At 41.4% G+C, this 14,689-nt stretch overlaps 1 protein-coding gene across 1 annotated transcript; it reads left to right on the plus strand.

Moving 5' to 3' along the window:
• Positions 1-716: 716 nt before the first annotated feature.
• On the plus strand, positions 717-14,116 carry aebp1 (AE binding protein 1). The gene is made up of 16 exons (XM_025009582.2): positions 717-988; positions 1,080-1,139; positions 1,491-1,568; positions 1,692-1,801; positions 3,611-3,750; positions 5,730-5,814; positions 5,894-6,038; positions 7,861-7,940; positions 8,033-8,156; positions 8,352-8,548; positions 9,387-9,560; positions 9,660-9,785; positions 9,884-10,130; positions 10,772-10,911; positions 11,533-11,632; positions 13,149-14,116. The coding sequence occupies exons 1-16, from the start codon at positions 862-864 to the stop codon at positions 13,709-13,711; spliced, it is 2,496 nt and encodes an 831-aa protein (XP_024865350.2). The 5' UTR covers positions 717-861; the 3' UTR covers positions 13,712-14,116.
• The last annotated feature ends 573 nt before the right edge of the window (positions 14,117-14,689 follow it).

Raw genomic sequence — 14,689 nt, forward strand, 5'->3', positions numbered from 1 at the left:
TGTCAAAAACAGGGCAGAGGACCCAGAATCTCAGCCAGACACAGTGTGACTACAAATATTTATTGAGACGAAAAAGGCAGGGGCTCAGGAACATGAACCGGAAACCACTGAGGAAAGAGAGAATGGTTAGTGGCTGGAGAGAACCTTTGAGAAGGTGCAGAAGCTCAGAGCAAAAGCCACTAACCTTCTCAGAGTCCGTGTGGAAACAGGACCAGGGACAGGTTCCACTTAATCCTGGCGCACTTTGCGACCGGGGACGGCAGTTCTTCAAAAGGAAAGTCCAGGACGGGCAGAGTCGTTACCAGGAGGTCAGTACTGACGCAAATCAGAGGGCTAGACAAAACTCAGAGGTCAGGGCACAGACAAAGGTTCGGACACGTGAAGTCAGACTCAGGCAAACAGATCCAAGGGGCGAGGCAGGAGGCAGTAGTCGAGGGACAGAAACAGGGTCGTAATCCAGAAAACAGAGGTATCCAAAAGGGCTAGGCGAGGCAGAGAAATCCGTGAGACAAAACGTGGTCATAACAAAGTCAGGCAAAGAAAGAATGCTGGATATTTACTCACACTGTGGCTTTCAAAAAATCTGGCACTGTCTGCCTGCCAGGGAGCTGAATATAACTGCTACTGAACAGGTGAGTGGCTTGATGCTGATTGAGTGTGGAATGGCAGGGGACAGGTGAAACAGATGAACTTGAATGCAGGCATGGTGAGCAGGGAAAGGAGACAGCAGGCAGACACGCCAGAATCATAACAGTATTATTGTCTCTGTTGTCAGGATTCAGTCCAGGCCAAGAGAATTGTGTTTTATTTTTTGAAGTTTGGGCTTCTCAAATTATTTCTTTCTTTTATGTAACTTTGTCTATGTGCTTCATGCAAGAATCAAAGTGGAATAAAGCAACACTGTGTAAACTTATATTTTTATCTGTTTCAGAGGAAACCACTGTCCCTTACGCAGGTCCCTGGTATGAAGACTATGACTACACTGATTGTATGTCTGTTTCCTGTCAACAACTGAACTGACATTATTAACAAGTCTTCACTGTGGCAGTCAGATGAGTTACTTTGTCTGTCTTTCACAGTGGCATTTAAGAAACAAGAAGAAGAGGAGGAACGAGCTCGAAAAGAGAAGGCAGAGAAAGGTTGAAAATATTTGCTTCTGTGACTGAGGAGAAAATGTGAATGGTTATATAAACCTCGAACAGCAGAGGGGTGTTGTTTCTGATAGAGGCAGAACGAGAGGTCACCGAGAGGACTAGTTTGCCAAATGAGTCATGTAAAACATTTTAATCTCAGTGTTTCCAATAAAACAGACAGAAATCTTCCCAGAATTACAGTTAAAAAGAGAATAAAGTGACCTACGTTTAAAAGAAAGGAGGAGAGAAGCATGGAAACGAGTGAGCACATAGACAGTTTTTAGTGTATTGGTGGCTGGTGACCAAGGTCCATGTGCTAACACGTTTTGACACATTGTTTTTCTCGTTACCTAAAAGCTGAGCGGCTGAAGAAGAAGTGGGAGGAGGAAGAAGAGGAGAGACTAAAGCAGACTGCAGTAGTAGCTCAGCCAAAAAGTAGGAGATTTTTCTGCCTTAAATTCTGAGGTCTTCTAACATTACTACACTAATTGTTTCAGCATAATTTTGGGACATTATGCAAACACATCCCCTTTGTGCTTGCACGGTTCTTCCTCACAGACTGTCCTCCTCTGGGCTTGGAGTCTCACCGGGTGGAAGACGACCAGCTTCTGGCTTCCTCTCAGTCTCACCATGGCTTTTCAGCTCAGAGGGGGCGTCTCAACATGCAGGTACTCCTTATAAGGCATCAAACACATTACCTCACAGTAGGGCTACAAAACTGAGATAACTCTTCACACTAGGCAGCCATCATATCTAAATTACTACACAGTATAGTGGGGGAAAATACTTTGTATTATTTGATCCCCAGCTGATTCTGTAGGTTTGATCATTTACAAAGACATGAACAGTCTCTAAACTGTTTTATAGTGTCATTTTATTGAAGAAAGACAGAATATCAACAAAAAAATCCAAAAGCAAAACAGATTCCATGAAAGTTGCAAAATGATTCCCATGTCACTGAGCAAAATATAGACTGAAACTTTAAACAACATTGTTTAGTTATTGGGGGAGGAATCATTATTAGCAGAAGGTAATATTGGTAAGATTTCAACAGAGCAAGGACTTTGGCTCCCATAGATTGGTTATATGCCAATGTGCCCACAGATTACAATCACTTCATCAGTCAATTAGTCAGTCAGTCTCTAAGCCAATCAATAAATAAAATCAGTTAATCAATTTTAAACTCTGCTGACTTCAGCTCATTGTGTATATAAAGCACACCTGTCCCTAAAATCAAGTTCTTCTGTTCCAACTTCTCCACCATCATGGGCGAGACCAAAGAGCTGTCCAAGGGCATCAGGGATGAGATAGTAGATCTGTCCAAGGCTGGAAAGTGCTACAAGGCAATGGAAATTAAAGAAATATAAAATGACCACCAGCTGCCTTTGGTCTGGAGCGCCATGCAAGATCTTGCCTCATGGGGTGAGGATGAGAAAGATGAGGGATCAGCTCACAACTACTTAGGGGGAGCTTGTTAACAATTTGAAGGCAGCTGGGACCATGGTCACCAAGAACATCATTGGTAACACACAACAATGTGCACACCTGCTCAACAAGACACAAATACAGGCCTGTCTTAAGTCTGTCAGAAAACATCTAAAGGATTCAGGCAGGGCTTGGGAGAAAATGTTGTGGTCAGGCGAGACCAAAATCAGTCTGTTTGACTTTGACTTCATCTGTCTTGTTTGGAGGAAGAGAAATGCTGCCTATGACCTGAAACATACAATCCCTACAGCCCAGCATGGAGGTGGAAACATTATGCTTTGGGGCTATTTTTCTGCAAAAGGGGCAAGATGACTTTACTGCATTGAGGCACCATGCACTGTAAAACTGTATGAGAAGCTTCTTCTCTCAGCCAGAACAATCAAGATTGGTCTTGAATGGCAATGACCCAAAATATACCACCAAGGCAACAAAAGAGTGGCATATTTTGATCATGAAGTGGTCTAGCCAGTCTCCAGACCTCAGACTTAGAAAAATCTGTGAAGGGAGCTGAAGCTTCAAGTTGTCAAGTGGCAGCCAAGAAACTTAAAGGATTTAGAGAGTTCCTGTAAAGAGGAGTGGGCCAAACTTTTCCTGAGATCTGTCTAAACCTGGTGACCAACTACAGAAAACATCTTACTGATGTGCTTGCCAACAACAATTTATCCACTAAAAACTGAATCATGTTTTGGTTGGGGATCAAATACCTGTTTTGCTCAATGACATGGAAATCAATTTATGCGATTTTTCTAAATTTTTATTTGATATTATCTTTCTCTGCATTAAAATGAAACTACCAAAACAAAACCAGACACCTTCCTCGCTGTCCTGGATAAAAAATATTATAATCTGCTCTACAGAAAATATAGCTCTTGAACACTCATACTGACAGGATATAAACCTGTAAATTGGATGAAGTAAAAATGGGAAGAGCACTAAAGGCATAACTAAGCAAGTATTAATTTCCAAATATGGAATGTAAAATCTGTGTGCAGAGCTCGGAGAATGAGGACGACCTGTATGGTGGTGCATGGTGTGCAGAGCCCGAAGAAAAGGACCACTGGTTTCAGGTTGATGCTCACCGAGAGGTGGAGTTCAGTGGTGTTATCACTCAGGGAAGGAATTCAGAGCAACAGTGAGTTCCATTAAATCTTCACTTCATGAGAGCTTTTCACAGAAACAAACAGAGTTTAATTTTGATCAGACTGATGAGCCAGGGGCTAATCATGGGGGGGACTAAAGCAGAACAATGACATCTTAAACCAGCTCCAGTCACAGAAACATCACAGTGGTCCACGCCATTTTGAATACCATTATACTGTTGTCATTTTAACATTACACCAGTGTTGTCCAATCCTGGCCCTGGAGGGCCATTAACCTGCATGTTTTAGATGTGTTCTTGCTTTAAAACACCTGGTATAAATGAATGACTTGTGGTTCTGCAGAAGCCTGTTATTCACTCACTTTTTTTAAATCAGGTGTGTCAAAGCAGAGACACATATAAAATATGTAGGACGGTGGCCCTCCAGCACCAGGATTGGACACTAATGCATCATGCAATCATTCCAGCCGAAATATCTAATATTACTGTATGTTCCTGCCAAAAGTGAACCAGGCCACACCGGGATGAAGTAACACAACTGCTGATATTTGTGTTCACAGATAACCGTAGGATTCTATGTAAAGAATAGGTATTGCAAACCTGATAAAATTTGTGGTCCAATTTTTTTTTTTTTTGTAAAACTTGAAAACTTTTCTGTAAAAGTTAAAAACACTGTACCACTTTACTTTTACTAATGCTACAGTCACAAACACAGAGAAATGAGTTAACCCGTCATCTGTGTTACAGCTCCATGTAGCAGGTAGCTACCAGCAGCTCCTCTCTGTCTGTTGAAGTGCATGTAGCTGATTCCAGGTTCACTAATGCTTTAGACTCCCAGAAAGATCCAAACTGTTTAAAAGCCTCATCTTTTCAGGAAAACAGACAGTGGCTTCTTTTGTTAATTTGTCACAATAAATACGACAGGTAGCATCTCACTGGGCTGCGACTTGTTGGTGATGCATTTATTGTGAGAAAAAAGGCGAATTTCCTGTTGCAGTCTCATTGAATACTTGGTATTTGTGACCAGCAAGCCGTGTAGTCACGTTTTCAACAGCAAGTTTTTAAAAATCACGGCTTACTTTTGTGTCAACAGCTTTTAAAACTGAATTAAAGGCTGTGCACATTATTTCATTGCACACCTCTACCCACAACATACCTGCTTCTGCCCACTTTGTACTCAGTTTGGCAGCAGCTACCACATTTATATTTGAATCTACTGGAAAATGGCAAATTAGGACCAGTTTTTAAATATGTATTATTCATCGACACTGTGGTGTTTAGACCTGTACATTTGGCGCTGTGGCCTCAGATGTTTTCTGTCCTAGGAGAGCCCCCCCTGCAGGTGACAAAACACAGCTCTAGTACTCTGAAATTTATGGAAACTAAATTGGGAAGAGTTTGAGATGCCTGCAACAACTCTGTGACCGCTTTAAAGAAAATTCATAGCACAGATTTTTTTTGAACATCTTCAAAAACTCAAGCAATAGGACTCAAGCCTCTGTGACTCACGTGAGAAAATTGAGAATTACCCACAAACGTTTTGAGACGTTCTGAAGACTCCCTCATAAATGCCATTCGCCAACCAGTCGCCAACAGTTGAGATTCCCCTAATTTGAGCTTGCTTTACTTTATCTTGTAAGAAAACATGAAAAAGAGAAGGCTTTTTACTGTAACAGATTCTCACAGGAGGTCAGGATCTGTTATCCTGAGATGAGAATTCAAACAATTTGGATTCATGAGATTCTGGACAAAGAGTGGACTGGAAATCAGGTACATGCATCCTAACAAGCTTTTCATAGCTTCAGTGCTGCATGACGTCACAGTGCCCATTCCAAATTGCCTCTTAATATTTGTACAAGAAATAAGCAGTGCTGATATCAGTGAATGACCCACTAAATTATTAAATAAATTGTTAATAAACATTTAAAACTACATAAGGGACATGATGTTACTGGTAGAAGAGGCCTCTTGGGCCAGTGCGAATGAGCTAATGACTGACATTTACATTTCAGTGAGGATTTCGTGTCGTCCTACTTTGTGGCCTTCAGTAACGACAGCCGTGACTGGACAGTGCTGCATGACGGCTACGCTGAATGGGTCAGTAGCGACTGAACAAAAAGCATGGCAAAAATAAATCCCAGTTTACATGTATCCCCTCTGTGGTCCTGTCCTGCAGTTGTTCTATGGGAACGTGGATAAGGACACGCCGGTGATGAGTCAGTTTGCCGGCCCTGTGGTGGCTCGTTACATCCGCATCCTGCCTCAGAGCTGGAACGGCAGCCTGTGTCTGAGAGCTGAGGTCCTGGCCTGCCAGCTGCCCAGTCAGTATCAGAGAAAACATCATCAGTGCAACACAAACCACTTTTTTTACTCTCTTTCAGGAGGAAATCTTATATCAGCGCCTCTGGTCACACCTTGTCAAATGCTAATATTAGAAGCAAATCTTCTGTCTAGAACAAAAACAATAAACTGATACTTAATGACATAATTTTGTTTTATAAATGCTGCCTACTGGTAAAACAGGCTTACAATTTGTAAATTTCTGTAAGTTTTTGATGAACATAAACTCAGCAACTCTCTGATTTTTGGATATTTTTCAGGCAAAAGTATGAAAGGCGCATTTTATACTCTGTACAGTCAGTTATTAGAGGAGACATTGCATATGCAATGAAACATCCTTATTACTACTCAGCCAGTAATCGGCTGTTTCCATTACAATTTTTGCTCCTCTCCCTGCAGCTCTGGAAAAAGCCATTAAAAAACAAACATCACAGTGTGCAGTTTTATCCGGAATAGTGTGCTTACACTTTTAGTAGCTGTACATTGCACAGCTTAGACAAACTTTGGCCTTTTTTCAGCTTTATAGCTCTTACTTTACAGGAGAAATATCATTTAAACAGGTGAAAGTTGGACTTCTGAATTGACACTTTGTCGAACTCTTCTTTACTGCAGGTCCAGCTGCAAGTGTTTTGGGGTTTGTCTCCAGCAGCTTTGAACATCTAGAGACTGAAAGTTTTGCCCATTCTTCTTTGTAAATCAGCTCAAGATCAGTCAGATTGAATGGAGAGCATCTGAAAGTCTTGCTACAGGTTCTCTGTTGGATTTAGGTCTAAACTTTGGTCCATTCTAACACATGAATATGCTTTAATCTAAACCATTCCATCGTAGCTCTGGTTGGACGTTTCGGGCCGTTGTCCTCCTGGAAGGTGAATCTCTGCCTCTGTCTCAAGTCTTTTTCAGCCTCTAACAGATTTTCTTCCAGAATTACTTTGTATTTGGTCTATCCAAATTCCCATCAACTCTGTTTATGCTGGGGAAAAGCATCCCCTCAGCATGATGCTGCCACCACCGTGTATCACAGTGGGGATGGTGTGCTCAGGGTGATGTGCAGTGTTAGTTTTCCACCACACATTTTACATTTAGGCCAAATAGTTCAATCATTGTCTTCCACATGTTTGCTGTGTCCCCTACATGGCTTGAGACAAACAGGACTTTTTCTGTCTTTTTTTTTTAACAACGGCTTTCTTTTTGCCACTTTCAATATGGCCAGATTTTTTGGAGTACACGACAAACAACTGTCCAGTAAAAAGAAATTGGGTATCAAAGTAAAGGGAGCTGAATACAAATGCTGGCTTTACTTTCCAGATTTTTATTTGTAAAAGATTTTGAAAACCATGCATCATTGACCTTCTACTTCCCAGTTGTTCAACAATTTAGCCACAACTAACAAGCCAAGTTCCATGGAGCACTGGTAAAGAGTTTTGTTTTTTTGTTTTTTGACTTAGAGTCAGACTCATTCCAAACAGCGGTATGTCACCCTTCTCTGGAAGGAAAAGCGCTGCTGTTTGCCAAACTAGGACTCTAAATGGTTTCACCCAGCAGTTGTGATACATAACAGTCTATTTTCCAAAATAAACCTCACAACCTCAGAGGTAAAACGTGTCAGCCTCGGGTCTTTTAACTATCATTTAAAAGCAATGCCTTTAGAATGGATAAACATTTATATTAACATCTTAACTCAATATCCAAAAAGAGAAAGCTTTGGAAAGCAAATCCTCAACTTACTGCAGATGTAGCCACACTTCTACTGATACACAGAGAGAAGGGAAAAAAATCCTTTTTACATTGTGTTGCTTCTTACAGGCAGCTATCACAGTGAAAATGAGGTCAGTTCTTCGGATGACCTGGACTTCAAACATCACAACTACAAGGACATGAGACAGGTTTGTTTAAAAGTAAAAAAAAAAAAAAAGATCAAATTGTTTCATCCGATCACTAAGCCAACAAATAATGGAGTCATATCTCCAAATTTCAGATGATGAAGGTGATTAATGAGGAGTGTCCCAACATCACCAGGATCTACAATATTGGTAAAAGCTCACAAGGCCTGAAAATGTACGCCATGGAGATCTCTGATAACCCGGGCGAACATGAAACAGGTGGGAATTTGTTCTTAAAACTTCCTGATTGTGACAGTATTGCAGAAATTGCAAACTTTTAGCTTAACAAAGAAACCACAAATCCAAAAGTCAAATTGTGTTTTTAGTTTACAAACTGGAGAAAGTCTGGTCAGCACACTGACCGACTTCACATTTTTGTTCACATCTAAGCTAATATCTGTGTATTGTCATTAGGTGAGCCTGAATTTCGCTACACAGCTGGTCTCCATGGCAACGAGGCCCTGGGTCGAGAGCTTCTCCTGCTGCTGATGCAGTTCTTGTGCAAAGAATATAATGATGAAAACCCGAGAGTGCGCCGCCTGGTGGACGGAGTGAGGATTCACTTAGTGCCGTCATTGAATCCTGATGCGTATGAGCTGGCCTACGAGATGGTACAGTGAATTTTCAGAACAGAGTTACATATGTGCTGAATAACATTTGGATTTCTGCTAGATTTTGTGTTAAAAAAGGCAATTTTAGGCCCACCTGGCACATTTTTCTGATAAGCTCAACTCCTGAGCAAGTGATTCGGCAACCAAGTGTTTTTATGACAGAAAAGTTGCTTGAAAAGAGCAACTCTTTGAGGTACGGTGCATTCATGAAGATGAACTGACCCAAGAAAGGAAGTTGTAGAGTTTCCTCTGCTGCACTAAAGTTTAAGGTAAAATTTGACAAATTAAAGTTAATACCTTTTAAATCCATCTATCCATTCAGTTTCTTCTCCTTATCCATTGGGTTGTAGAGGCAACAGGTTCAGGAGGAAATCAGGAGAAATCAGGAGGGGTATCCAAGGTGTTCCCAGGCCAGAAGGGCTATATAATTCCTCTCTGCCTCCACCTAGGGCAAAGTTTCATCCCTGATCAAAATGTTCCACTTATTTCCAGTTAACAACCATGGCTTCAGACTTAGAGGAGCTAAGTCCCTTTCCAGCTGCTGCACACTCAGCTGTGAACAAATGAATTTTTGAAAATGATCCCTGATTATTCTGACTGATCTTTATAATTAGGCAGACAGTATCACTTCCTGCTACTTTAGCACAACTAAGGAGATTCCTCAGGGCTTGATCCTAAGACCCCTTATATGTTTTATTGACTATCTCTTCCAGTGTTCACTCGTATGCTGATGATATGCTGAACTACTGTACTAAATCTACAGCTAATTTCGCTCTGTCAGCTGCAAGAAGCTTCAAATATGGTTCAGCTTCACATTGTTTCCCCTTCTGTCCTGCAGGGCTCAGAGATGGGGAACTGGGCGCTGGGCCACTGGACTGTAGAAGGTTATGACATCTTCCAGAACTTTCCAGATCTCAACAGCATCTTGTGGGGAGCTGAAGATCGAGGCTGGGTGCCACGACTGGTGCCCAATCATCACATCCCCCTCCCAGAAAACTTCCTTAATGGTTCTGTGAGTTTGTTTAGTAACACCCAGGGTCAGATTTTTACATGTTAATTTTGTACAAATGCATTAGGTGCTTAGCATTTCTCTGCTTTTCACTTCTTTTAGCTTGCAGCGGAGACAAAAGCTATTATTTCCTGGATGGAGCGAAATCCATTTGTATTGGGGGCTAATTTGCAAGGAGGAGAAAAAATGGTTCTTTACCCTTTTGACATGCAGCGTCCACCCATTTCTGTAAGGCTCATTTAACAAAGGCTAAAATCCATGCACAAGATGATGCGAGTGGTTATACACTCAAAATATTTCTATAACGTACTGTATTTGTGTGCAAGTTGCCCGACAGCCGACGTTGGAGAGGTAATGCTGAGATGAGTGAGGAGACCTGGGCTCGGATTCAGCGGCAGAATGAAGGAGCTCTAAGGGAGACTCCAGATGACGCCATGTTTCGCTGGTTGGCGATGTCTTACGCCCATAGCCACCTGACCATGACAGAGACTTACAGAGGATCCTGCCACGGTGATGATGTCACCGGGGGCCAAGGCATCATTAACAGAGCCAGTTGGAAGCCTGTGGTCGGCAGTAAGCAACAGACATGATTGTGTGACTATGTTTTGATCGGTTTCATTTTTGTTCTGCTCATTCTTTCAGTTCTAAAATTCAGTTTCAGCTTTTTCACAAGATTTCAGCAGTCAAACATCACTCAGCATTCACACTGGATTTTTGCAGAAAATGCACTTTTTAAAGTTTATTTCCATCAGTAACTAGACTTCCAGGTTGTTTCATACAGACTTCAGTGCTATTATTATCCAATAACAGGGGCTGCAGTAGCTTTGTGGTCAGTGCCGTGGTCTTGTAATCCTGAGGCTGCAGCCCAGGTTTTGGCAGAAAGGGCATCCGGCGTAAAGCAATTGTCAAATCGTTCGTACAAGTTTGCTCACTGTGGCAACCCCTGAAGAAAGGGAACAACTGCCCAATGTTCAGAAATCTTTGGAGAAGGACAGAGACCAAAAGTTTTGAATGCTAAAGAAAAGAAAAAAACTTGTTAGGATGAGATTTACTAAAAAAAACAGCAAGTTTGGGTGTTTTACAAATACAAATATACGTTCCACTTTTCTTTAAAACTGGACAATCAAAAACACAGGTGCAGTGCATCCAATAACAAGGATCTAACAAAAGAAAGGCAGCCTTCCTCTGATGTTCTCAATCTTTCTCTTCCAAAGGTATGAACGACTTCAGCTACCTGCACACCAACTGCTTTGAGCTCTCCATTTTCCTCGGCTGTGACAAGTTTCCCCACGAAAGTGAGTTGCCTCTTGAGTGGGAGAACAACCGGGAATCTCTGCTGGCCTTCATGGAACAAGTAAGAACTGCTGTCCATAGTACTAGCAGGACCAATTTCTCTTTATATATCAGGATCTTAAAGATCATCTTTTTCTAAATACATCGTAAAACATAGTAAATGCAACCTTAAAATAAAGTTCTAGCGTTCCTTGAAGGAATGCATATCATCTGCTGGTTTTCAAGACAAAGTTCTAATGTAAGATCATCTTACATTGAGAAATGATAAAGTTATAGACTTTTGGTCAAACCTTTAAAATAACGTTATGTTATGTCTCACAACATTGCGAGGTGTTGCGTGATGCGTTAGCACTCAGAGTAAGTGTTGTGAATGACTCTCAGCTACTACCATACTAAGTTTCAGCTCAACATCCATGAAACTGACTACATTCTAGCCACGTTGTGTGTTTTAAGGTGAGTTAGCTCCAAAAGTTATTAAGTCATAGAGAACTCCATATAGCTAATAGCAAATTTAAAAAAAAGAAAATACGCAATCTGTTATTGCCAAGACTGTTAGTTTCATTAAAAATTGTCCATTGGTTCATGAGCTATTTTGGTCAAAGACAAACACACAGGCAAAACAGGCATGTTAATTTAATGCTCAGTCAAAATTCTGGAGAGATTCAAAGTGTTGTCTTTGCAGGTGCATCGAGGAATAAAAGGTGTGGTGAGAGACGTGGCAGGAAATCCACTGCCTAATGCCACCATTTCTGTGGAGGGAGTAAAGCATGATGTCAAAACTGGTATGATGTGGACATGAAATACACAACCCTGATTCTGAAAAAGTTGGGATGTTGTGTAAAATGTAAAGAAAAAAAATTTGATGATTTGCAAAGCTCATAAACTCGTAAAGTGGGTATAGGGCCCTGTTTACATCTGTGAAGCATCTCTTCTTCGTCAAAGAACAGAGGAGAACAGTTGGTGGAGGTTTTGGAGGGGAGTGTTGTCCCATTCTTGTCTGATGTAGGATTCTAGCTGATCACCAGTCCTGTTTTTTCTAAAGGTTTTTAGTTGGTAATAGACACTAATGCACTCCCATAGTATCAGAGAAGCAGAACTGTGTGCTGATAACAGGCTGGACGGTCCGTCTCTACTTTAGTACAGCAGATGTGGCAGAATTTCAGTTTTGATCTGTCTGAGCACAGAACGATTTTCCATTTTGCCTCAGTCCATTTTAACTGAGCTTTTGGTCCAGAGAAGACGGTGGAGTTTCTGGATGATGTTTACATTTGGTTTGTTTTTTGCATGTTGGAGCTTTAAGCAGCAATTGTGGAAGTCACAGTGAACTGTGTTTACAGACAGTGATCTGTAGAGGTGTTCCTGAGTCCATGCAGTGATGTCCAGAACAGAATCAGGCCTGTTTTTAATGCAGAGCTGACTGAGGACCTGAAGATCACAAACATCCAGAACTGACTTTCAGTCTCGTCCTTTGAGCTCAGAGATTTTTTCCAGATTCATGAAACAGGATATTATGAACTGTAGATGATGAAATATTCAGTCTTCTTAATTTTTTGTTGACTTTTCTGAAATGGTTCCCATATTTTTGCATTTTATTGTAGACAGGTGAACATCTTCCCATCTTCGCTTCTAAGAAATCCAGTCTCTTTAAAATGCTCTTTTTATACTCAGTCCTCTGACTGACCTGTTGCCCATTAACCTAGCTCAGCAGTTTTTTTATTCATACTACTTACTTTTATAGCTTTTTGTTGCCTCTGTCCTGTTGTTACCTCCGCTCTGCCAAGGATGTTATGTTTTTAGTAGTGTTGGTTGGTCGGTTTGTTTGTCTGTTAGCAAGACTACTTAAAAACTAAAGAACAGATTTTGATGACAATTTCAGGAAATAATGGGGTTGTCACAAGAAACTATTAAATTTCGGTGGTGATCCACATTACAGTTCAGGTCAAAGTATTTTTTAACAATGCTGTGGCCTTGGCAGAGGTTTGTGCTCTCCAAGTGCTTCTAGTTTTTAAGATGGGTTGTTGCCATCAAATTCAAAATTACCTATTTTTTTCCCTAAAAATGGAACAATTTCTTAGTTTATAGTTAGTTTTCTTAGTTTATAGTTCATTTGATGTTTACCATGTTTCACTGTGAATAAAATGTGTTTATGAAATTTGCAAATCATTGTGTTCTGTTTGAAATTACATTTTACACAACACCCCAACTTTTTCAAAAACAGAATTACATTTCTGTATTTATCTTGTCAGCATATTAGTTGTTTCAGTCTAACTAGTGAGCCCTCTCAACTGCTGATTATAGCTGCTGGCGGTGATTACTGGCGGCTGCTGAATCCAGGTGAGTACAGAGTGACCGCCAAAGCGGACGGCCACACGCCGCAGACACGACTCTGCATGGTGGGCTACGACACCGGAGCCACGCCCTGCAGCTTCACCTTAGCCAAATCCAACTGGGACCGCATCAAGCAAATCATGGCGCTCAACGGGAACAGGCCCATTCGACTCGTCACCAAGCCAAAGGTGGTGAAAACAACCGCGGCGAGCATCACAACGGGCACCAGCACCTCTGCGGGGATGGACAGTCATGCCATTGCTCAAAACGCAGAGCGACGCAGGCGGCTGAGGCTCCTGTATTTACGCAAACAGAAGATATTACGAGCCAGAGCCAGGGCCTCTACTACTACTACTACTACTACAACCACAACCACCACCACAACTACCACCAAACCCCCTGAAACTGAGAGAACCACCTCCTGGTACGACTCTTGGTTCCCTGTGGACAGCTGGACAGAGAACCCGTTTGACAGCATCAACCTGGACTCAGAGCCCACACAGGATTATCCTTTTAAATACAGTATTGACTGATTACCACACATCACTTTATTATTATTATTATCCATCTATCTATACACAAGTCCTCATTAACCACGTTGAAATGCACAAGCTTCATATAGTTTTCGCAACTTTTCGGACCGGAAGGGAGGCCTTTTTTTTTTTAGCAAGTTTGTAGAAGATACTGTAAATATTATTTTGATTTAAAAAAAAAACCTTAAACCCAGAAATGATCTGCTGAGCAGAGACTATGACACGTTTGATTGGCTCAACACATGCATTGTGTTCCAGTATGAACAGGATAAGATGACACATCTTCATGAAAAAAATTTGAACGTCAGCTGAATCTTTGTTTCTTTCACGGCTTCCCAGTGTTATTGCTGGCCTCAGTTTCTCATATTGTACTGCTGAGAATATTGGATTAAAATGAAGTTTTTTAAAATACCATAGTAATGTATTAATTTACACTCTAAACTCAGTCGGAGAATGGCAAATGGTAATGTGTGCAGTCATTTGACTCGGTCATGATTAAGCTTTTTAGTTCACTCTTGTAAGAATCAGCCAAAAAAAGTACTAATATATGGTGGTGAAATGTTGTACATCTTCAACAATTTAGTTTATGAAGATTGCTGGAGCTGGAAGTGGCTTTATTACTCTCAGTCAAAGCTGACCACCTGCGATCAAATCACCCAAGATGAATCTTAAATACAAGGTCTGAAGAGGGCCTGCCTTACAGAGGCTGGACGAAGGATGAGGTTCTATTTCATCCCTACTGACCGCCAGAGGGCGGTGCTGAAAGCACTGAATGTTCCCTTCGCGCATGCGCAGTTCGAGTAATAGTATCAACAGAGTCACCACTGTGACACATCGGATGATCAATCAGAGGCTATATAGCCTGACGTCATCCGAGGCTCTGTTCCTTTTTTCTTCTCGCATGCGGTTCGCTGCACATGGCATTGGCCTTTTCACCGTCGTTGGACGCCCGACTGCCTGTTGGCTGGAGTTGCGTTA

Source organism: Kryptolebias marmoratus, linkage group LG14 (genome assembly GCF_001649575.2).
Source record: "Kryptolebias marmoratus isolate JLee-2015 linkage group LG14, ASM164957v2, whole genome shotgun sequence".
In the NCBI taxonomy this organism is placed as follows: Eukaryota; Metazoa; Chordata; class Actinopteri; order Cyprinodontiformes; family Rivulidae; genus Kryptolebias; species Kryptolebias marmoratus.